The sequence below is a fragment of the Herpailurus yagouaroundi genome, unplaced genomic scaffold, assembly GCF_014898765.1.
Source record: "Herpailurus yagouaroundi ecotype Mexico unplaced genomic scaffold, PumYag 220, whole genome shotgun sequence".
Lineage (NCBI taxonomy): Eukaryota > Metazoa > Chordata > Mammalia > Carnivora > Felidae > Herpailurus > Herpailurus yagouaroundi.
Window position 1 is genome coordinate 7,196,396 of NW_024412451.1, and position 23,792 is coordinate 7,220,187.

General features: G+C 45.4%; 1 protein-coding gene across 11 annotated transcripts in view; it reads left to right on the top strand.

Annotated features, from left to right (window-relative positions):
- ZNF613 (zinc finger protein 613) overlaps window positions 1-23,792 on the top strand; it is a 47,074-nt gene that overhangs the window by 16,004 nt on the left and 7,278 nt on the right. For 4 of the 11 annotated variants that reach the window (XM_040458020.1, XM_040458019.1, XM_040458021.1 and 1 more), the window contains 4 exons: window positions 617-913; window positions 4,138-4,264; window positions 4,506-4,649; window positions 13,243-16,389. In XM_040458020.1, coding sequence (XP_040313954.1) covers window positions 896-913; window positions 4,138-4,264; window positions 4,506-4,649; window positions 13,243-14,960 — 2,007 coding nt within the window. In that variant the 5' untranslated portion in view covers window positions 617-895 and the 3' untranslated portion in view covers window positions 14,961-16,389. Of the gene's footprint in view, window positions 1-616; window positions 914-4,137; window positions 4,265-4,505; window positions 4,650-13,242; window positions 16,390-20,918; window positions 21,015-23,792 lie in introns of those variants that run through there. The other 7 variants (XM_040458028.1, XM_040458030.1, XM_040458029.1 and 4 more) reach the window with 5 other exon arrangements.

Consider the following 23,792-nt stretch of genomic DNA (forward strand, 5'->3'; position numbering starts at 1 on the left):
TGCGGGACTCGAACTCATGAACTGCAAGATCATGACCTGAACTAAAGCCGGACACTTAACCGACTGAGCCATCCAGGCGCCCCTGAACTCGGTTTATATAAAGCATGTTTTTATAGTTTCATTCAATGTGTATATAGCCAGAAAGAATATGCTTTAATTTTTTTCCCATTGGTTTGTCTTTGTTTCTTTCACATAACAATTAGTGAAAATGGTTTGTTAGATAATGCTTTGCTGAGCACATTGGGTCTTCAAACTGAGCCATGTATGAAGACTTTTGAGCAGGTACACGAACACATGTGATTTTAAAGGAATAGATATCCAAATTCTCACCTTTTACTTCTTCTCCTCCCAAACACTGACCTGTGTGAGAGGCCCCCGTTGGGGGCGTCACGCTGTGTTGTCTCTCCTTTCATGGCGCCTTTTGCAGACCCCACTTTCACTTCCTAGAAGAAAGTGCCCACACACTCACAGTATGGTGTTTCTTTGCTCCAGAGTGCAGTAGCCTCTGGGGCTCCATACAAAGGGACAGATGGCCTTGAAATCAGGTGAGTGACAGTAGCAGTGATAGCATCTGGGCCCAGAGGAAATGTGCACTCAAAGTGAACTTACTTTTCAGCCCACAGGTCCCAGCTCTGGGAGCAAAATCCATCAAGAGAAGCAAGGAGCGGGTCTCAGGACCTGCGTGCGGTCATTTGTGGGGACACCACTGACCAGAGACCAAGATTTCTAACCAGGAATTTAGGGCAATGCAAGGAGAAACTAGAGACACAGCATCCCCGTTACCGGCTGTTTTCCAATAACAGAAGAAAATGATTAAGGACCAGGTGACTTTATTTTATTCTTCCCTTAATTCTGTGATTGATTTTTGGAGGACTTTAAAATGCAACTGAATTAAATGGAAGAGTACACATTGGTAAATAGGATTTACATTGGTAAATAGGATTTGTGCAGAAATAGATTTAGATTCCAACTTCAGTATCGAGGCAGATAGGCTCAGGAACATGTTGTTGTTAGGATCCACACTAACTCGTGTTAGAACATCCCGTGTGACTGGAGCATCTTTTGGGCTACGTTAGCTGTCGGCTTATGTCTGATGTCTCTGATGGCCATCACAACTGGAGAATCACGATGATCACAGGATAGACCATGACTGAGGAGAAAGCAGACTGGTTCCACAAGGATGTCACTATATATTTCATGGCACCTAGGCATCTGGACCTTTGTCTAGGGGTGCTTCCTAGACATGATATGGTGTCTTGAACTTCAACTTTCTCCTAAATGCAAAACAGGGTTCCTCAGAGGCCTCTTTGAGAATAGACCAGGAGACCTCAGTGGGCACAGTTTTTTCTGGGACCATAACAAGAGGGCCTATGGATCCAGCCTTGCGGCCATCAGGGTTATTCTGAAAATAAAACCCAGGTGACCTAAGAAAATGGAAGGACTGCATGACTTTAAAAAGTCCTTATGAACAGGGGGCTGAACTGGTTGGTGTTTGAGTTCAAATATGGCAGTAGAGAGTTGAAGGTACTGTTGTTGGGTAAGGTTGTTGGGATCCAGGCAGTTTGCTTTCAAACTCCCCCTTAATGTAAGAGCACATGCTCCTTGCTCATGTTCAAAGCCAATTTCTACTGTCTCCTATTTTATTTTATTTACTAAATATTTTTAATGTTTGTTTATTTTTGAGAGAGAGAGAGAGACAGAGCATGAGCAGGGGAGGGGCAGAGAGAGAGGGAGACACAATCTGAAGCAGACTCCAGGCTCTGAGCTGTCAGCACAGAGCCTGATGCAGGGCTTGAACCCATGGACCACGAGATCATGACCTGAGCTGAAGTCGGATGCTTAACCAACTGAGCCATCCAGGCACCCCTATTTAAAAAAAGGTTTTTTTTACATTTATTTATTTTTGAAAGACAGAGAGAGACAGCATGAGCAGGGAAGGGGCAGAGAGAGAGGGAGACAGAATCAGAAGCAGGCTCCAGGCTCCGAGCTGTCAGCATAGAGTCCGACGCGGGTCTTGAACCCATGAACTGTGAGATCGTGCCCTGAGCTGAAGTTGGACCCTTAACTGACTGAGCCACCCAGGTGCCCCTGGGCGCCCCTATTTTATTTGTTTTTTGAGATACAGTATATTTTTAAGGATTTTTTTTTTTAATTTTTTTTTCAACGTTTATTTATTTTTGGGACAGAGAGAGACAGAGCATGAACGGGGGAGGGGCAGAGAGAGAGGGAGACACAGAATTGGAAACAGGCTCCAGGCTCTGAGCCATCAGCCCAGAGCCTGACGCGGGGCTCGAACTCACGGACCGCGAGATCGTGACCTGGCTGAAGTCGGACGCTTAACCGACTGCGCCACCCAGGCGCCCCTTAAGGATTTTTTTAAAGTTTATTTTTGAGAAAGAGAGAGAAAGCGGGGGAGAGGAAAACACAGAATCTGAACCAGGGTGCAGGCTCTGAGCTGTCAGCACCCTGACGTGAGGCTTGAATCATGAACTGTGAGATCAACACCTGAACCAAAGTCAGATGCTTGACTGACTAAGCTACCCAGACACCCCATTGGGATACAGTATATTTTTAAAGTTTATTTATTTTGAGAGAGGGAGTGTGTGTGTGAGTGAGGGAGGGGCAGAGGGAGAGAGAGAATCCCAGGAGGCCCTGTGACTCAAGGCTCAAACCCACGAACTGTGAGATCATGACCTGAGCCTAAATCGAGAGTGAGGCGACTGAGCCATCCAGGTGCCATCTCCTTCTATTACCTTTTTAAATTTTTTTTTTTCAACGTTTATTTATTTTTGGGACAGAGAGAGACAGCATGAACGGGGAAGGGGCAGAGAGAGAGGGAGACACAGAATCGGAAACAGGCTCCAGGCTCTGAGCCATCAGCCCAGAGCCCGACGCGGGGCTCGAACTCACGGACCGTGAGATCGTGACCTGGCTGAAGTCGGACGCTTAACCGACTGCGCCACCCAGGCGCCCCTCCTTCTATTACCTTTTAAATATTAACCCCATAGAACAGCCTGGATATATTTTAAAGGTAAAAAACTCCAATGATTACAGAGTTATATAGCAAAAGTATGATTCTTCTTCATGTATATATACAGCCAGTGCTTCAAATACATATATTGCAAATGTTTTTAGTTTAGCAGAATTTAATGACTACTTATTACAGAAACTTCTGATTTGTTGAATGATGCTTCACTGCACGCTTACTGAGTATTTTGTTATACGTACTTTAAACATGGATGTATTTTGCTTCCATAGCAACATAGTTTAAAAAATATCTGGGGTGACTTAGTGGCTCAGTCAGTTAAGTGTCTGACTTTGGCTTAGGTCATGATCTCGTGGTTCATGAGTTTGAGCCCCGTGTCGGGCTCTGTGCTGACAGGTCAGAGCCTGGAGCCTGCTTCGGATTCTGTGTCTCCCTCTCTCTCTCTGCCCCTCCCCTGCTCACACTCTGTCTCTCTCTGTCTCTCAAAAATGAATAAATGTTAAAAAAAATTTTTTTTTTTTTTAAATATCCAAAGACCTGGGGCACCTGGATGGTTCAGTCAGTTAAGTGTCTGACTTCAGCTCAGGTCATGATCTCGCAGTTCACGAGTTCAAGCCCCCCGTTGGGCTCTGCGCTGACAGCTCAGAGCCTGAAGCCTGTTTCAGATTCTGTGTGTCCCTCTCTCTCTGCCCCCTCCCCTGCTCACACTATCTTTCTCTCTCTCAAAAATAAACAAACATTGGGGCGCCTGGGTGGCTTAGTCGGTTAAGCGGCCGACTTCAGCTCAGGTCATGATCTCGCGGTCCGTGAATTCGAGCCCCGTGTCGGGCTCTGTGCTGACAGCTCAGAGCCGGGAGCCTGTTTCCGATTCTGTGTCTCCCTCTCTCTGACCCTCCCCCGTTCATGCTCTGTCTCTCTCTGTCTCAAAAATAAATAAACGTTAAAAAAAAAAAGAAAGAAAAATAAATATTGAAAAATTTTTTAATAAAATTAAAAATAAAACAAAAAAATAATAAATTAAAAAAATATATCCAAAGACCCAAGTGTACATATGTGGCCTATGTGGCGAAAATGAGAACAACTCCCCTTATATTCCTTCCATTTCAGGAACTCGAGGAACAGTCATGTTAAACAGGACTGTGTTGTTACAGGAATCGCTGACACTGGAGGATGTGGCTGTGGACTTCACCCAGGAGGAGTGGCGGCTCCTGGCCCCCGCCCAGAAGGACCTGTACCGGGACGTGATGCTGGAGAACTTCAGGAACCTGGTGTCAGTGGGTGAGGACGGCTCCCCTGTGTCTCTCTTTTAGGGGGTTCCCAGTCAGTGGCCTTTCCTCTGTCAGCTTCGGAGAGCTCTGGCGTGTCTGTGCTGCTCTGACATGTAGGTTCTCAGTCCGTCCCCTCTGGCCCCAGATTCGAGGGTGTCATGTGCCTTTCCCGAGACAAGCCCTTTATCTTTGCCTGCCTGGAAATTGCAATCGCATGGCCCCTGACGTAGAATGTTGTTCTGTGTTGGCAGACCACGGCCCAGTTCACAGAGCCTGCCTTTTCTGTCGTTTCCCACGAACAGGGTATGTGGCCAGCATGCCGGCTGCACTCTCCAGACTGGAACGAGGGGGACGGTGGATGACAGAAGGTGAAACCCGCCATTGGATCTGTCCAGGTGAGAGCCAGTGGGGAAGATGGTGAGGAGGTCGCATTTAGTCACTCAGAGTGTCACGGCTGCAAGGGTGTCTGAGGACGTGTGTCACAGAGCTCCGAGAATCTCCCGTAGAAGGGTCCTTTCTCTTTTAGGTGCTTAGAGGACGTGTCTCTGCTCGGGTTCAATTCGTGGTTGTTTCATACAGGTCTCCGTTATTTTTCTCTCTGGGTTTCTTTTTCGAATCTTCAAATCTCATCAGCCTTCTTTGCCCGGTGCTGTATCATCACCTGTTCCTTCTGCTTCCCTTGCTCCGAAAGTCCACCTTCCACACCTCTCTCCAAAGAGAAGTGTTCAATTGGAGCCCCGTCTTCTGACTAGTACCCCTTCCTGTCCCTTTGGATAACGTCATTTTGCCTTCCTAACATTCACTTCCGGTTTTGATTGGGAGTTAGGATTTCAACATGTGAATTTGGGAGGGACGTAACTTCTGATCTTCCCGTCTTGCATCCGGACTGTGTAGAAAACCTCTCATATCTCTCCTTTGACACCATGGCCACATGTACAGAACTTCTGATGCTATGTGTTGGGGTTTCTCCCCACAGCAAGCAGTTCTTTGTGACACTGGCTGGGTGTCTTACGATTGAACTCAGTTCTGACATTATCTACCTGGAGGGTAGTGTTAGATCCCATAGGTTAACGGCAGATCCCATGAGACTGCCCCCTGCTTTAGATATCAATCAGGTTACTCACAGCTTCTGTCTGACTTGGCTACAAATTCGAGGTTCCCATGACCTCCTCTCCCTTGAATTTGATTATTTGCTAGAATAATTCAGAGAATTTGGGGAAATACTTATTGTTTACTAGTTTGTTATAAAAGGATATGATAAAGCATACAGATGAACATCCAGGTGGAAGAGGTGTGTAGGGAGAGGTATGTGGAAAGGGGCACAGAGTTTTCATCCCTCTCCAGGCCTCTGTCTCCCCACACCTCCATGCGTTCAGCAACCCGGAAGCTCCCTGAACCCCAGAGTACAGGGATTTTCTGGAGGCTTCATTACACACACGATCAATCATGAACTCTCTCTCCAGTCTCTTCTTTCTGGAGGATGGAGGGTGGGGCTGAAAGTTCCAAGCTTCTAATCAGGCCTGGTCTTTCTGCTGACCAGCCCCCATCCAGCAGCCCACCCAGAGTCACCTTATTAGAACAAAAGATACTCTTATCACCCAGGAAATTCCAAGGGGTTTATGAGCCCTGTGTCAGGAACCGAGGTCAGAAACCAAACATTAGAACAGAAGATGCTGAGTGCTCTTATCACTTAGGAAATTGTAAGGGTTTGGGGTGTTTTCTGTGGGAACCTGGGGCGGTGAAGTGTGTCTTTTTCGTCAACACTTCCCTACCTCCTTAGATCCCTTATTAAAGCCTTTTGATTTCTTAAAATTTCTCATTCTTTGTTCTCCGCCCAGACTACATCATTGCTTTTATTTCCTTGTATAATTATTCATTCTGATCTTTCTTTTAGTCTTCCTAAATGAGACTGCTGGATTCATTCCCTTGAATCTTTCCTTTTCCTTCTGATAATCACCAACATTAAATCCCAACTAATCACATTACCAGTCTTATATAGGACAGAAATTTCTCTTCGATCAACAGTCTCCATAATATGCTGTCTCTTGCTTATATAGAATTTGCTTCCCTTTTCCTAAAGTCAAGGTCAACTGTATTGGAAGGAGTCTTTTTTTTTCTTTTTTTCTTTTTTTAGATTTTATTTTTTCTTTTTTAAAATTTACATCCAAATTAGTTAGCATATAGTGCAACAGTGATTTCAGGAGTAGATTCCTTAATGCCCCTTCCCCATTTAGCCCATCCCCCCTCCCACAACCCCTCCAGTAACCCTCAGTTTGTTCTCCATATTTATGAGTCTCTTCTGTTTTGTTCCCCTCCCTGTTTTTATATTATTTTCTTTCCCTTCTCTTATGTTCATCCGTTTTGTCTCTTAAAGTCCTCATATGAGTGAAATCATATGATTTTTGTCTTTCTCTGACTAATTTCACTTAGCATAATACCCTCCAGTTCCATCCACGTAGTTGCAAATGGCAAGATTTCATTCTTTTTGATTGCCAAGTAATACTCCATTGTGTATCTATATACCACATCTTCTTTATCCATTCATCCATCGATGGACATTTGGGCTCTTTCCATACTTTGGCTGTTGATAGAGCTGCTATAAACATGGGGGTGCATGTGTCCCTTCGAAACAGCACGCCTGTATCCCGTGGATAAATGCCTGGTAATGCAATTGCTGGGTCGTAGGGTAGTTCTATTTTTAGTTTTTTGAGGAGCCTCCAGACTGTTTTCCAGAATGGCTGCACCAGCTTGCATTCCCACCAACAATGCAAAAGAGATCCTCTTTCTCTGCATCCTCGCCAACATCTGCTGTTGCCTGAGTTGTTCATGTGAGCCATTCTGACAGGTGTGAGGTGGTATCTCATTGCAGTTTTGATTTGTATTTCCCTGATGATGAGTGATGAGGAGCATTTTTTTTCATGTGTCGTTTGGCCATCTGGATGTCTTCCTTGGAGAAGTGTCTATTCATGTCTTTTGCCCTTTTGTTCACTGGATTATTTGTTTTTTGGGTGTGGAGTTTGAGAAGTTCTTTAGATTTTGGATACTAACTCTTTATCTGATACGTCGTTTGCAAATATCTTCTCCTGTTCTGTCAGTTGCCTTTTAGTTTTGCTGATTGTTTCCTTCACTGTGCAGAAGCTTATTATTTTGATGAGGTCCCAGTAGTTCATTTTTGCTTTTGTTTCCCTTGCCTCCAGAGACGTGTTGAGTAAGAAGTTGCTGCGGCCAAGATCAAAGAGGTTTTTGCCTGCTTTCTGCTCGAGGATTTTGATGGCTTCCTGTCTTACATTGAGGTCTTTCAACCATTTTGAGTTTCTTTTTGTGTATGGTGTAAGAAAGTGGTCCAGGTTCATTCTTCTGCATGTCGCTGTCCAGTTTTCCCAGCACCACTTGCTGAAGAGACTGTCTTTATTCCATTGGATATTCTTTCCGGCTTTGTCAAAGATTAGTTGGCCATACGTTTGTGGGTCCATTTCTGGGTTCTCAATTCTGTTCCATTGATCTGAGTGTCTGTTCTTGTGCCAGTACCATACTGTCTTGATGATTACAGCTTTGTAGTATAACTTGAAGTCTGGGATTGTGATGCCTCCTGCTTTGGTTTTCTTTTTCAAGATTGCTTTGGCTATTCGGGGTCTTTTCTGGTTCCGTACAAATTTTAGGATTATTTGTTCTAGCTCTGTGAAGAATGCTGGTGTTACTTTGATAAGGATTGCATTGAATATGTAGATTGCTTTGGGTAGTATCGACATTTTAACAGTATTTTTTCTGCCTATCCAGGAGCATGGAATCTTTTTCCATGTTTTTGTGTCTTCTTCAATTTCTTTCATAAGCTTTCTAGTTTTCAGTGTGTAGATTTTTCACCTCTTTGGTTAGGTTTATTCCTAGGTATTTTACGGTTTTTGGTGCAACTGTAAATGGGATCAATTCCTTGATTTCTCTTTCTGTTGCTTCATTGTTGGTGTATAGGATGAAGGAGTCTTTTTAATGTGTTCCATACATGAGGATCTTTCCTTGGTTCATTGTTTGAAATATTTTCTGATTACCTTAAATGGTTTTTTGGTAGCCTTGTACACGTGGGCACCGACAGCCGTGAGCAACAACAGTAATAACAAATTATTTTCAGAGATGACTTTGTACGAGGGGAAACAAAGTTGATCAAAACAAGCAAATAAGTGTAACGTCTTGTGGGGAAAAGTCCGGGAAGATCGGTGGGACAGCAGTGGAATTGTGTGCGAGGCCCCAGAGCTGCTGGAGGAGCTGGGAGTTTAGCTGGGGCCTCTAAGCTTAGGTCTTCAGGGATGGGAGTAACTCTTTGGTAAGATGCCTTTGAGCAGCTGTGTGAGGAGTGTGAGGGTCTCTGGTGAACTGAGCTGCCAGAGGACATCATTGCAAGTTCAAAGGCCTGAGGCAGAAACATGTTTGAGGAACCTCAGGGAAGCTGGTGTGAGTACAGGGAAGGGAGCCAGAGGGATAGTGGCTGGTGATCACATGGAGATAAGGGCAATGGGGTAGCGGCTGGAGTTAGATTAGACATCTCGTGTATGACCTTGGAAGCACATTTCAAGGACTTGATGTTTTTAAAATATTTTTTTTATTTTTGAGAGAGAGAGAGAGAGAGAGAGAGAGAGAGAGAGAGAGAAGACAGGCCGGGAAGGGGCAGAGAGAGAGGGAGAGACAGAATCCCAAGCAGGCTCTGTGCTGTAAGCGCAGAGCCCAACGCAGGGCTTGAACTCACGAACAGTGAGATCATGACCTGAACTGAAATCAAGAGTCAGTCACTTAAACAACTGAGCCACCCAGGCGCCCCAAGGACTTGATATTTTTAAATAACGAGATAAGAAAGCATTAGGGAGTTTTCAGTAGAGAATGAATACAAAATCATTTCTATTTAAAATGATGGCTTTGGCTACTTTGTAGAAAGGAGATGGTAGCAGACAGGCTGAGGGCCGAAGTCCAGCTGGGAACCTGTTGCTATGGTCCAGGACACCTGGGCAGAGAGGGTGAGGGTCGGTGTTCTTCTGAACGTGTTTATAAAGAGGGCAGAAATAATTTCCTACTGAAGTATGTAGAGGCTGCGAGAGAAGACACAGAAGCAGGATGACAGGAAGTCTTTCGGGTGCGAGTCCGGAAGGAGTAGAGTTTCCATTTCTGAGATGAAGACGACGTGCGGAAGAGGAGGTGTGGGTTGAGGAGTCGTGAGTTCTGTTTTGCATATTGTACATCAGACTGTGCTCACGCATGTCCAGGCTAGCATGCTGTGTTTGGATATGGCAGAGGAGTCCAGGGAGAGTTTAGGACTAGAGATGGAAATATGGATTGAGTATATCTCGTGTCGTATGTGGACAGATTAAGAAGAGCCTTGGACAGAGGTGCCTGGGTTGCTCAGTCGGTTAAACGTCCAACTTCCTCTGAGGTCATGATCTCGCCGTCCGTGAGTTCAAGCCCATCGTTGGGCTCTGTGCTGATTGCTCAGAGCCTGGGGCCTGCTTCTGATTCTGTCTCCCTTTCTCTCTGCCCCTCTCTACTCATGCTCTGTGTGTGTGTGTCTCTCTCTCTCAAAAATAAATAGATATATAAAAAAAAATAATAATAAAGGAGCCTTGGACAGCTAGGAATCAGAAAGGTGGCCATTTGTTAAACGCAGGGTTTCCCAGACCCTTTCTTTTGAGAGTGTGTTTTTGTTAGCTTCGGGGTGATGGCCTGGGCTGGTCTATATATGATGCTGTAAAACAGGCCCTCTTGAGCCTAATTGGTCGAGCCACAGTCTTCATATGTGCTGGAAGAAATTGAATTTAGTGAGAAGTAAAGCAATATATTCTAGAAGTAGGATTTTAGTAGAAAATAGAGAACGGGGGCTTCTGGGCCGCTCAGTTGGTTGAGTGTCTGACTTTGGCTCAGGTCATGATCTTGCAGGTTCGTGAGTCGGAGCCCCGCATTGGGCTCTCTGCTGTCAATACAGAGCCCACTTTGGATCCTCTGTCCCCCTTCTCTCTCTCCCCCTCCCCTGCTCGCATGCATGAGTGCACTCTTCCTCTCTCTCTCAAAAATAAATAATAAACATTAAAAAAAAGAAAACGGGACAAATTGGCATGTAAAACATGGAGGTTCAGCTTTGAATGAGGCGTCTCGTGCTACAGTCCTGGGCTGGGTGAAGTTAATTGTTAGTGAACGGTAAAGCTAGGAGCACTTTAGAAACCGAGGGGAAACAGCTCACAGTGACGCAGAGTGGGAGAAGGGTCGATGGAAACCAAGATGTATATGTAGAATTTTGAAAGAGGGGCACCTGGCTGGCCCAGTCCATTAAGCGTCCGACTCTCGATTTCGGCTCAGGTCATGATCTCACGGTTCGTGAGTTTGAGCCCCGTGTCGGGCTCTGTGCTGACAGCGCGGGGCCTGCTTGGGATTCTCTCTCTCTCCGTCTCTTTCTGCCCTCTTCACCCCCGCTCATTCTCTCTCTCTCTCTCAAAATAAAAAAGTAAACTTAAAAAAAAAAGAATTTTAGAAAAAGATGCTATTGGGGGCAAGGTGTCGATTTGGGGGCTCATTACACTGACATGGGAACAGTTGGAATATTCCTTGTGTGCAAGTACAAAATGTAAATGTGACAGAAGAAGGTGACAGCCCCTCGTGTGGTATTGTGATGTAAGAAACATGTATTTGGTCTTTCGCCCTGGTTCCTGGCACAGAGTGTCTACAACCCTTGTAATTTCCTGACTATGGGCATGTTTATTTCCCTTATTAATATAGACAATGTTTGTTGCTTCTCCCTGGGTTTTTTTCCCCCCTTTGGTATTTTTGTTTTTAATTAAATTTTTAGTTTTTTTTTTTTTTTAATTTTTTTTTTTCAACGTTTATTTATTTTTGGGACAGAGAGAGACAGAGCATGAACGGGGGAGGGGCAGAGAGAGGGAGACACAGAATCGGAAACAGGCTCCAGGCTCCGAGCCATCAGCCCAGAGCCCGACGCGGGGCTCGAACTCACGGACCGCGAGATCGTGACCTGGCCGAAGTCGGACGCTTAACCGACTGCGCCACCCTGGCGCCCCTAAATTTTTAGTTTTAATTCCGCTATAGTTAACATATGGTGTTATATTCACTTCAGGTGTCCGATATAGTGATTCGACAATTGGACGCACTACTCAGTGCTGATCATGATAGATAAACGTAATCTTAATCCCCTTCACCTATTTCACCTACCCCCACCCTCCTCCCCTCTGGTAACCGTCAGTTTGTTTTCTATAGTTGAGAGTCTGTTTTTTTGGTTTGTCTCTCTCTCTCTTTTTTCTTTTTTCCCTTTGTGTATTTTTGTTTCTTTTTTTGAGAGAGCATGCACTGCGAGCAGGGGAGGAGCAGAGAGAGAGGGAGAGAGTCTTAAGCAGGCTCCACAGTCAGTGTGGATCCTGACCCGGGACTCAACCTCATGAACCATGAGATTATGACCTGAGCTGAAAGCAAGAGTCGGACACTTAACAGACTGAGCCACCCAGGCGCCCCTGTTTTTGTTTCTTAAAGTTCACATATGAGTGAAATCATATGGTATTTGTCTTCCTCCATGGGCTTTTTTTTTCTAATGTTCATTTATTTGTTTTGAGAGAGAGAGAGCTGGGGAGGGGCAGAAAGAGAGGTAGAGAGAGAATCCCAAGCAGGCTCTGCACTGTCAGCACAGAGCCCGATGTGGAGCTCGATCTCACAAACCATGAGATCGTGACCAGAGCTGAAATCAAGAGGTGGACCCTTAACTGACTGAACCATCCAGGCGCCCCAGTCCATGGGCTATTTAAAACCCAAACTCCTGGCGCGCCTGGGTGGCTCAGTCAGTTGAGCATCCAATTCTTGATTTCACCTCAGGTCACGCTCTCACGGTTTGTGAGTTCGAGTCCCGCATGGGGCTCTGTGATGACGGCACAGAGCCTGCTTGGGTTTGTCTGTCTCCCTCTCTCTCTGCCTCCCCGCCGCCCCCAGCACTCTCTCTCTCAAAAATAAATAAATAAACATGTAAAAATCCAAACTCCTAATGTTCCAGTAATTATAAACATGGTCCCATACTTTCATCTTTCAACGTACTCATTTATCCAAGTGTGAACCCAACCAGTTTCCTGTCTTTATGTGACATTTATACACTGGTGATTTCTACATTGTTATTTCTAGTTGAGACCTTTCTTAGGATTTACATATCCAGTCAAGCTCTTTGTGTCTGTATCAGCTATCCAAAACGCCTCTGAAGGCTGATATGCTCGCTTAATTTCCCCCCATTCCAAACCCCAATAATATTTCCCATCTCATTAAAAGTCACTACCCACCTGTCAATTGGCCCAGGTCAAATACTTCAGAATAAGACCTGATTCCTCACATGTATTAATTCCCCCCAAGTTGAAGTTGTGAGCGAGCCTTGTCTTTTCTCTCTCCACATTATGTTCTGACTCTGTCCACCTCACTTTCCATTGCTCCCTGAACCCACTTTTCACAGTTTGTACCTGCTTTCTCTGTCACTGCTTGCTTAATTTTGTTTTTCCTAACTAGAACGTATGCTCAGTGGAAACAGGAAATGTGTTTCTGTGTCCTCATCACCAGCACAATGCCTGGTACATGGTCATAGTTTCCTAAGGATTTATGGATGTATGAATGTGTCCCACAACATTTTAAAACAGATATCCTTCTATCTCCTCTGGGAACTTGGTTTTATTGTACTTTCTTAGCATGCTTTGTAAGGTCACAGTTAGAAAGGAGCCAAATCTATGTTTATTCATTTTGAGTGATCTAACCTTATTTATGCACTGACTATTCTTACCTTTCTTCTTTGCTTATATTATTGTGCTTAACCTTTGTTCAAATGATAACAAACATATTTCCTGGAGTTTCTTTAAAATGAGGTCATAGTGTTGTCAATAAGGAATCAACCTACACAGATCCACTTGAGAAATAGTTTTAGTATATATCAAGCTGATGTATCAAGCTCATGGAAAGATTCATTCTTCTCTTCTTTCCTAGAGATCAAGAAAGATGGTGGCCATCTACAGGGGCACTTGCAAAATCAAAGATGTCCAAAGAGAATGAAACAATGCCATGAACATAATGCATTTGGAAACATTGTTCATCGGAGTAAAAGTAATTTTCCTGTAAGGCAAAGTCATGACATCTTTGACTTACATGGGAAAACACTGAAGTCAAACTTAAGTTCAGTTAACCGGAACAAAAGCTATGAAGTAAAGAACCTGACTGAGGTTAATGGGGATATGAAATCCTTTTCCCATACAAAGCATGACCAGTATTGTGTTGAAATTAAATTTCCTGAATGTGGAAGTTCTGCAAATACAAATTCCCAATTCATCAAGCATCAGAGAACTCAAAAGACAGAGAAACCCCACGTATGCGGTGAGTGTGGAAAAGGCTTCTTCAAGAAGTCTCGGCTCACGGATCATCAGAGAGTGCACACAGGAGAGAAGCCTCATGGATGCAGCATATGCGGCAAAGCCTTTTCCAGAAAGTCCAGGCTCACCGAACACCAGAAAACTCACATAGGAGAGAGGCGGTACGCATGCACTGAATGTGACAGATCATTCCCCAAGAAATCACGGCTCCTTGTGCATCAGAAAACTCACACAGGAGAGAAACCCTATGTATGCAGTGAGTGCGGAAAAGGCTTCTTCAAGAAGTCTCGGCTCATTAACCATCAGAGAGTTCACACAGGAGAGAAGCCCCATGGATGCAGTCTGTGTGACAAGGCATTTTCCAGAAAGTCCAGGCTCATTGAACACCAGAGAACTCACACAGGAGAAAAACCTTACGAATGCACCCAATGTGACAAAACGTTCCGCTGGAAGTCGCAGCTCAACGCCCATCAGAAGACTCATACAGGAGAGAAACCGTATATATGCGGTGATTGTGGGAAAGGCTTCATTCAGAAGGGCAATCTCATCGTACACCAGCGGACGCACACTGGGGAGAAACCTTACGTATGCAGTGACTGTGGAAAAGGCTTCATTCAGAAGGGCAATCTCCTTAAACATCAACGCATTCACACTGGAGAGAAACCCTATGTATGCACCGAATGTGGGAAAGGCTTTAGCCAGAAGACCTGCCTCATATCCCATCAGCGATTTCACACTGGAAAGACGCCCTTTGTGTGTAGTGAGTGTGGAAAATCCTGTTCCCACAAGTCCGGTCTCATTAACCACAGGAGGATTCACACAGGAGAGAAACCCTATACCTGCGGTGACTGCGGGAAGGCCTTTAGAGATAAGTCGTGCCTTAACAGACACCGGAGGACTCATACAGGAGAGAGGCCCTACAGGTGCACTGACTGTGGGAAGGCTTTCTCCCACCTGTCTTGCCTCGTTTACCATAAGGGAATGTTGCACGCAAGAGAGAAAGGTGTACGTCCAGTCACGGTGGGGAATCCTTTCTCAGAGAGCCACAGCCCGTCACGTTCAAGTGATAGCACGCAGGAGAAAGACCCTGTTAATAAGGTGTCCAGGCCAGTGCCTTCTGTAGCAGCTCAGACTTCGTTACGCCTCTGTGGGCTCCTAGCAAATAGGAACACAGCCACGGTGGGACAGCCAGGTGCTAGGTGTGCACCACCAGCAGATAACCGAGTTTGCACAGGGAAACCTGTTGAATGCAGTGAATGTGGTGCTGCCTTCACCGACCAGTTGCGTCATAGTTTATGTCCCAAAAAGCACACAGGCATAAAGTGTGATACAATCTAGGTGGAAAGCCCTTGAATAAAACCTGCCAGGTCAGTGTGTGGCTGACCGGCGTATACTGAGACGCATGGTGTAAAGCCTGGGAATAGTATAAAAAGACAAATAGAATAAAGATCCAGAAAGCCTTTGTGGAAAGATAGAGCCTGCCGGGTGTCTCACGGGTCCCATATCAGCAGTGAGCTCATAGCTGGTAGAAATATAATGACTGTGGGAAAGTCCTTCCCCAAAGAGAGGACCTCACTAGGTGCCAGACGGTTCCCACAGGAGAGAAACTGTTGGAAGAGCTTTGAAGGCAGTGACTGTGGCAGGACTGTCACTGGAGCATCCTCAGGCTGGGGAAATCCTACAGAAAAAAAGGACTCTGAGCACACCAACTGTGGAACGTCTTCAGCAAAATAGCAGCAAACACATCCAGCGAATACGCCTTGTGAAAGTGAATATTTCAGAGATTTCTGCCAGAAGTCTAGCCTCATTCCACACAGTGCGCATTTCAGGACAATATACCTTGAATCAGACTCCTAACTGACTGATGTGATGGTGACTCCTTAATTCAAAGGAGGTGGTAGATGGTGCACATCAGTGGTTAGAACTATAACCGTGCACCCCCCCTTTTCTGGGGGGCGCATGAATCTTTCATTCCCACCCAGGATCAGTATTTGGTTAGCTCCTGTATTCTTTTGGTTCTAAATTTATTCAGTTAATTTTAGACCACTGAAGTCCTTCAAAAGGAAGCTGAATACATTTAATTCAGTGTTGTACCATGGCATATTTGGATGTGTTTGACTTTGTAAATATCCCCCAAAGGAACAACTACTCGGAACTCCTGAATAACCTATCCGTCAAGTTCTTTGCCTAGAAGACAGTTCCCAGCCGGTACACACACCGCTCAGAAAACCTTTCATTAGCTATTTCCTTACATGATCTACAGATGCTGACAGTAGTGAACTAAATAAGAATCCTTGCTGCCTTTGAAGTGTTTTTTTTTTTCCTTTTTAAACTGAATTACATGCATATGGCACTTTGACCTTCCAGCACATGTAATCAGAGGATAGATAACACCTACATTAGTTGAAAGGGACATAAGGTAAAAGGTACAAAGTATCATGGTAATTTCTTGCTCGAGGGGCATGTTATTATTTGGACAGGGATGGGGAAAAGATTCAGTTGGTTTTACATGTGTAACATGGGATGTGGATACTTTGTTAAAAGATACTATCCTTCTACCTGGATTATAAATCCCTACCCAGATAGTTTATAGATTTTCGCATATTCCCCAGCCCATAGCAGACTGGAAACAAATCCCATGGCTTTGAAAGGCGACTGAAAGTAAATGCGTGGCCTAAATGAATGACCCACTGGACTAATCAAGCGGATTTTTGTTCACTTAAGGAAAGGAGCTACGGGAAAGAAATTTCAAAGATCAGAAAATTATTAAAAAAAAAAAAAAAAAAAAGAATCCTGAATAGAGGCCCCTGGCAATAGAGAAAGGGCAGATCAGAGAAGGAATAGGATCCCCAGAGCAAGCCCAATTGATAGAAAGTGACGTCACCTCCAAAAAGGAGGACAGTGCGTTAGATGGGTGGAGGTGAGATTCTTTCGATGCTGTGAAGCGCCCTGACCCTCGCTCCACAGTCTGCCCCCTGTTAGAGCTTTTATCTCAGGGATCCCAGCTCCTTTGTGATGTGATGAACTGGGACACGCAGCTTCATCACGCTCACTGTCCTGGGAACGGGGCCTTGTCCTCTCTCCTGTACTCCGGGTTCTTTCCCTTGCTTCAGGAAAGATCTGTCCAGCTTAAAAGCGGAGCGCTGATTACAAGGGAAAAAAGTGGAAATTTGCCGTCAAGTGGCTGTCTCATCATTGAATTCCAAACACTGGGTTTGTGAGGAATTTACTGCAACATGTTTTTTTGAGCGCCTGCACTGTGCCAGGCACTGTTGTAGACATGGGGTACACACTGGTGAACAAAACATGCAAAATAATGGCCTCTGGAAGGATGGATTTGGGACAGATGCTCTTCAAAGAATCAGAAATGGACTCTTGTTCGACTCAGGCTTCAGGTCATCTCCACTCGTGTCGCGAATCTGCACCGCCTCTCGTGGCCCGTGTCTTTGTCCTTGAATCTTCAGTCGGGGTCCCTGAAGGGGCTGCCCAGGCCTGCCTTGAACCCTGAGGCCCAGGTGCTGACTCACCTTTCCGAGGCTGGCGTCCCAGGTAAATAAAACATTTTAGTAGGATAAGTAATTCCAGATGGTCCTCTTTGAGAAGGCCATGTCTGTTTACATCCTCTAGGCTCCACCCCTCACCTTCATAAAAATCGTAACAATTACTAAGCGTGCTGACTGCCAGATGATAATGGCATTGTTGGCTGCTTAGACTCTGGAACGCTCCATTTCCATCTTCATGTATTTTAGGGAACTGCTTTTCTACCTTTGAAGCCTCATCATTTTCCCCTCCATCCAGGTGCCATGTTCTCAGCTGTGGCACAGGGTGACGAGTGAGGATCCTAAGGTCTAAGGGCTTGGGTCTACATGGGTCACTGCCTTGTCTGGCTCAGTAGGGTGGGTGTATTAGTCTTCTCGGGCTGTCATAACAGAGCACAGACTGGCTGGCTTATGCAACAGACATTTCTCACAATTCTGGAGGCTAAAGTCTGAGATCAAGGTCCCCACAGTTGGTTCCTTCCGAAGGTCTTTCCTCGACTTGTACATACCACCTTCTCCCTGTGTCCTCATGTGGTATCTGGTCCAGGTTTCTTTTTCTTTTTTTAATTCATTTTTATTAAAAAAAAAAATTTAATGTTCATTTATTTGGGGGGGAGGACAGAGCCGTGAGAGGGGGAAGGGCAGAGAGAGCAGGAGACACAGATCCGAAGCAGGCTCCAGGCTCTGAGCACAGACCCCAACGAGAATGGACTCCCGAGGTCATGACCTGAGCTGAAGTCAGACGCTTAACCGACTGAGCCACCAAGGCGCCCAATATATATGTATATTTAATAGTTAATATTTATGCATATATTGTATGTATATTCAGCAAACAAGTGAGTTCCCTTTTACCTTGCGGGTCCCCAAGACCACCCTCAGGTATGCTAATTTGCTAAGAAGACTCAGAACTCAGAAAGCCTTTTATACTCAAGGTTACATTTATGATAGAAAGAATAGAGATCAAAACAGCCAAGGAAAAGCCACAGCGTGACTTGGGGGGTGGCTGTGTGTCCGTGCACCCCTGGAGAGGCTGGAGACTGAAGGCGGACGTGCGTGTGTCCTGCCCAGCTGATTGAGCTCCCACACGGAGCAGACATCAAGCTCGGGAGTTTTGTGTTGGCAGTTTCCCCTGCCTTCTGTCGCAGGTGCATGCTGAGGAAGTAACACTGCCCGTGGCTCCATTGTGGGAGGTCATCTGGAAGCTCCATGTCTGGGACTTTGCTGTGCTCTGCCCTTTGCGCCACTTTTCTTGGCTCATGTTAACCTGTATCCTTTAACTATCATAAGCTCTAACAGCTTTCAGTGAGTTCTGAGTCCCGCTAGCAAATTATCATGGTCTTTCGGAATATTCCGCCCAGCTGCAGTCGCTCTGCTGCATTTTGGGTAATTTCTAGTTCACTAATTATCCCTTCAGTGCCTCTAATATGCTTTCAACCTGTGGGGGTGTTTCTTTTTTTCAGATATACTGTTCCTCAATTCTGCCTACCTGTCTCTTTATAGTTCCTGTTCCTTAGACATTTTAAAATGCTCCTGGCGACATTTTAAAAAGATGTCTATTTATTTATTTATTCTGAGAGGGGGTGCAGAGAGAGAATCCCAAGCAGGCCCCACACTGTTGGTGCAGAGGTCGATGTGGAGGCTCGAACCCACGAACCAGGAGATCACGACCTGAGCTGAAACCAAGAGTCAGACGCTTAACTGACTGTGCCACCCAGGTGCCCTACCTTGCAACACTTTTTAAAAATTCCTTAGAACATTTTAGGGGCGCCTGGGTGGCGCTGTCGGTTAGGCGTCCGACTTCAGCCAGGTCACGATCTCGCGGTCCGTGACTTCGAGCCCCGCGTCGGGCTCTGGGCTGATGGCTCAGAGCCTGGAGCCTGTTTCCAATTCTGTGTCTCCCTCTCTCTCTGCCCCTCCCCCGTTCATGCTCTGTCTCTCTCTGCCCCAAAAATAAAAAATTAAAAAAAAAAAACGCTGAAAAAAAACATTTAAAAAAGGGGCGCCTGGGTGGCGCAGTCGGTTAAGCGTCCGACTTCAGCCAGGTCATGATCTCGCGCTCCATGAGCTCGAGCCCCGCGTCGGGCTCTGGGCGGACGGCTTGGAGCCTGGAGCCCGTTTCCGATTCCGTGTCTCTCTCTCTGTCCCTCCCCCGTTCATGCTCTGTCTGTCTCTGTCGCAAAAATAAATAAACGTTGAAAAAAAAAATTCCTTAGAACATTTTAAACACACTTATTAAACATGACGTATCTTGTAATTCTGGATCTCTTGTCTCCACACGGTTAATTCAGATCCCCCAAGTCTGGCCAGGCCCTGGATGAGTGCAATAATGTGTTTCATTCATCTTGTTTTATTAATATTGATTAATCTTGTTTTATTAATCTTAATATCAAGTTCAATGTTTGGCAAGTGTATAATGTTTGGCAAGTAAGTGCTCCCATGTATGTGATTCTTGGTTGGCAAGAGAATGTCATATCTACTTATTACAGAAATTTCTGATTTGTCAGATAAACGGACTATTGAAAGTATAAATGCAGAATATCCCAATAGTATTTTCCTTCTACAGACTGATTTAAAATAGTTTTTTTTTTAATTTATTTTTTTCAACGTTTATTTATTTTTGGGACAGAGAGAGACAGAGCATGAACGGGGGAGGGGCAGAGAGAGAGGGAGACACAGAATCGGAAACAGGCTCCAGGCTCTGAGCCATCAGCCCAGAGCCTGACGCGGGGCTCGAACTCACGGACCGCGAGATCGTGACCTGGCTGAAGTCGGACGCTTATCCAACTGCGCCACCCAGGCGCCCCTAAAATAGTTTTTAATGATTATTTATTTTTGAGAGAGAGAGAGAGTGTGAGCGGGGAAGGGGCAGAGAGAGGGAGACATAGAATCCAAAGTGGCCTCCAGGCTCTGAGCTGTTAGCACAGAGCCTGATGTGGGGCTCGGACTCACAAACCGTGAGATCATGACCTGAGCCAAAGTCGGATGCTTAACCGACTGAGCCACCCAGGTGCCCCTACAAAGTGGTTTTTAAAAAACTGCTTGTGGGGCTCCTGAGTGGATCAGTTGGTTAAGCGTCTGACTTTGGCTCAGGTCATAATCTCACAGTTCGTGGGTTCGAGCCCTGCGTCTGGAGGGGCAGAGAGAGAGACACACACACAGAGTCGGAAGCAGGCTCCGGGTTCCGAGCTGTCAGCCTAGAGCCTGACATGGGGCTCGAACCCACGAACTATGAGATCGTGACCTGAGCTGAAGTCCTACGCTTACCCAACTGAGCCACCCAGGCACCCCAAGAAAAAATAAAATCTTAAAAAAATAACAAATAAAAGGGAAACACTTCTATTAAACAGGACCATGTTATTACAGGAGTTGCTGACACGAGGATGTGACCATGGACTTCATGTGGGAGGAGTGGCAGCTCCTGGCCCCCACCCAGAAGAACCTGCCGGGACGTGATGTTGGAGAACTACAGGAACCTGGTGTCAGTGGGTGAGGACAGCCCCCCTGTCATTCAAAGAGTCCCCATCAGTGGCCTTTCCTCTGTCAGCTGCTTAACACTTCAGAGTATCTGCAGTGCTTTCCAGTGGTAGATTCTCAGGTCCTTCTCTGGCTTCAGACAAGAGTGTATAACGTGTCCGCTCCTGTGAGAGAAGAACCCCTGCCGTGCAGATGCGAAAACTGTCAGCCCCTCACGTGTAGCGTCCTCCCATCCCGACACACCCCAGCCCATCTCCAAGTGTCCTGTCTCTCCCACGGGCAGGGCATCAAGCCAGCAAACCAGACGTGCTCGCCAAGCTGGAACGAGGGGAAGAACCGTGGGCGATAGAAGAGGAAGTCCGCAGTGGAACCGGTCCAGGTGAGCAAGTGACAACAGCAAGGTGAATGGCCAAGGAGGTCACATTCTCACGAGCCAGGGAAGGGGCCAGGGCTGTGAGAGTGTCTGAGGATGTCTAAACAGCTGCCCCTCATATCCTTCCCTGATGAGAGCTTCTTTGTAGGAGCCGATAGGAAAATATGCCCCTTTTCTTCTTCCGAGAGCCGACCCCTGTTTATTTTATGTACATCTTAATTTTTTTTAAAGATTTTATTATTATTTTTTTTTCCAACGTTTATTTATTTTTGGGACAGAGAGAGACAGAGCATGAACGGGCGAGGGGCAGAGAGAGAGGGAGACACAGAATCGGAAACAGGCTCCAGGCTCTGAGCCATCAGCCCAGAGCCCGACGCGGGGCTCGAACTCACGGACCGCGAGATCGTGACCTGGCTGAAGTCGGCCGCTTAACCGACTGCGCCACCCAGGCGCCCCTATTATTATTATTTTTAATGTTTTATTTATTTTTGAGAGAGAGAGAGACAGAGACAGAGTACAAGCAGGGGAGGGGCAGAGAGAGAGGGAGAAGCAGGCTCCGGGCTCTGAGCTGTCAGCACAGAGCCTGACATGGGGCTTGAACTTGTGAACTGTGAGATCATGACCTGAGCTGAAATGGGACACTTAACCGACTGAGCCACCCAGGCACCCCTAAGATTTTATTTTTAAGTAATCTCTACATCCAATGTGGGGCTCAAAATTATGACCCTGAGATCAAGAGTCACATGATGTACCGACTGAGCCATCCGGGCATTCCCATCTTGATTTTTGTCATTGTTTGCTTAGTTCTCTTCTTCCTACAGTTCTCGAGTCTTTTTTGTCTATTGTTGCAGTGTCTCTAACTACTTCTTCCACACTCCCTTGCTATGAAATTCCACCTTTTAAGTGTTACTCCAGACATAGCTCTTTGAATTCAAAATAGTCTTCCAATTGGTTCATGTAACTGCCCCATTACAAACTAGTGATTTCCCTTCCCAGCATTCAGCCTCGCTTTGGATGCTGTGTCCGCACTGTAATCTGATCTCTGTGTTTTCATGGCTTCTTAGCTTCTTGTTCTAGACTAAATGTTTGTGTCCTCTCGAGATTCAGGTGTTGAAATCCTAATCCCCAAGGTGATGGTGTTATGAGATGTGGCCTTTGAGAGGTGATTAGGTCATGATGGTCCTGCCATTTCTGCCATATTAGGTTGTAACTAGAAGGTACTGCCTACGAGGAAGCAGGTCTCACCAGACACCCAATCTGCTGGTACCCTGATCTGGGACTTCCCAGCCTCCAAAAATATGAAATACATTTCTGTCGGTTTTTGTTCTAGCAACCTGAATGAACTAATGAGACACTTCTCTTTCCCCACTCGGAAGTTGTCCAAAGATTCTGTTTTCCATTTCTTGTTCTGTTCTCCTGTCCTTAAACTTTCCCTTTAATTTGTGAGTTAAGCTTTTATTTTCAACAGAGACTCCTAAGTTCACAGAAACTCCTGAATGAATTCAGACTTTTTAGTAAGGCACTAAAATCACTTTCTCTAGAAGAAAATTTCTTCCACCTTCCTCTTTTTTCCCCTTAAGTTTAGTGTCTTCTAACAGTTTAGAAAAATGAGTACTATAGAAGGTTAAGAATGGGGGGCACCTGGGTGGCTTAGTTAAGCATCTGACTTCAGCTCAGGTCATGATCTCATGGTTTGTAGGTTTGAGTCCCACTTCCGGCTCTGTGCTGACAGGTGGGAGCCTGGAGCCTGCTTTGGATTCTGTATCTCGCTCTCCTCTGCCCCTCCCCTGCTTACACTCTGTTTCTCTTCTCTCTCTCTTAAAAATAAATATAAAAGAAGAAAGAAAGAGCAATGGAAATTAAGAAAGAGGTGGTGAGGTTGGAAGATCGAAGAGAGGCTGGTTCTCCAAAAGCAGAACAAAAATGTCTTTCAGGAAAGTAAGAGCCATAAACGTTGTCGGGAGTTGCTGATTCAGCAAGAAAGACATAAACTAAGGGACAGGGATATGATCTTAGTGTTGTCTTCCCATTCATATAATTGTGTGTGTGTGTGTGTGTGTGTGTGTGTGTGTGTGTGTGTGTGTATTGCTGCACTTTGAATTCTGTGTTCATGAAATGGTCTCTGACTGCTTGTTTTCCTTCTATGAATTCTCTTAGTGCTTTGTGCCCACAGCACTGAAACTCAGCCTTGAAAACATCGTATCTGTTTTTCAAACATTTCTTAAATCCAAGGCTTTTGTTGGAGACCGTGTGTATAATGCATGCATCCAGGCCTTTCTCTCTCAGCCTGGTTGATTAGATTTCAGGTACAAGTCTGGGGATGTTGATATCTAAAGTTCTTTAGAGGCTACTGTTGTGGCACTTTATTTGGTGACTCACAGCTAAAATGCTGAATTTCAAAAGAAGCAAAGAAATACCACCTAGTAGCAGAGATGTTTGTGGTAAATATATGACATGGATCCATGAAAATCTGTATGCACTACAGGTTTTGAACACATAGTATTGTTGCTAGAATTCAAGGTTGAGGTTACATGTCAAAATGATTAGCAAAGGTGTGATACTGTGGTGGAAATCTAGGGGAAATAGAACCTACAGTTATATAGAGAGCCTGGGGAATAACGCCATGATATGTGGGTGCATACCTTGATTTTATTTTATTTTATTTTATTTTTATTTATTTTTTTATTTATATATGAAATTTATTGTCAAATTGGTTTCCATACAACACCCAGTGCTCATCCCAAAAGGTGCCCTCCTCAATACCCATCACCCACCCTCTCCTCC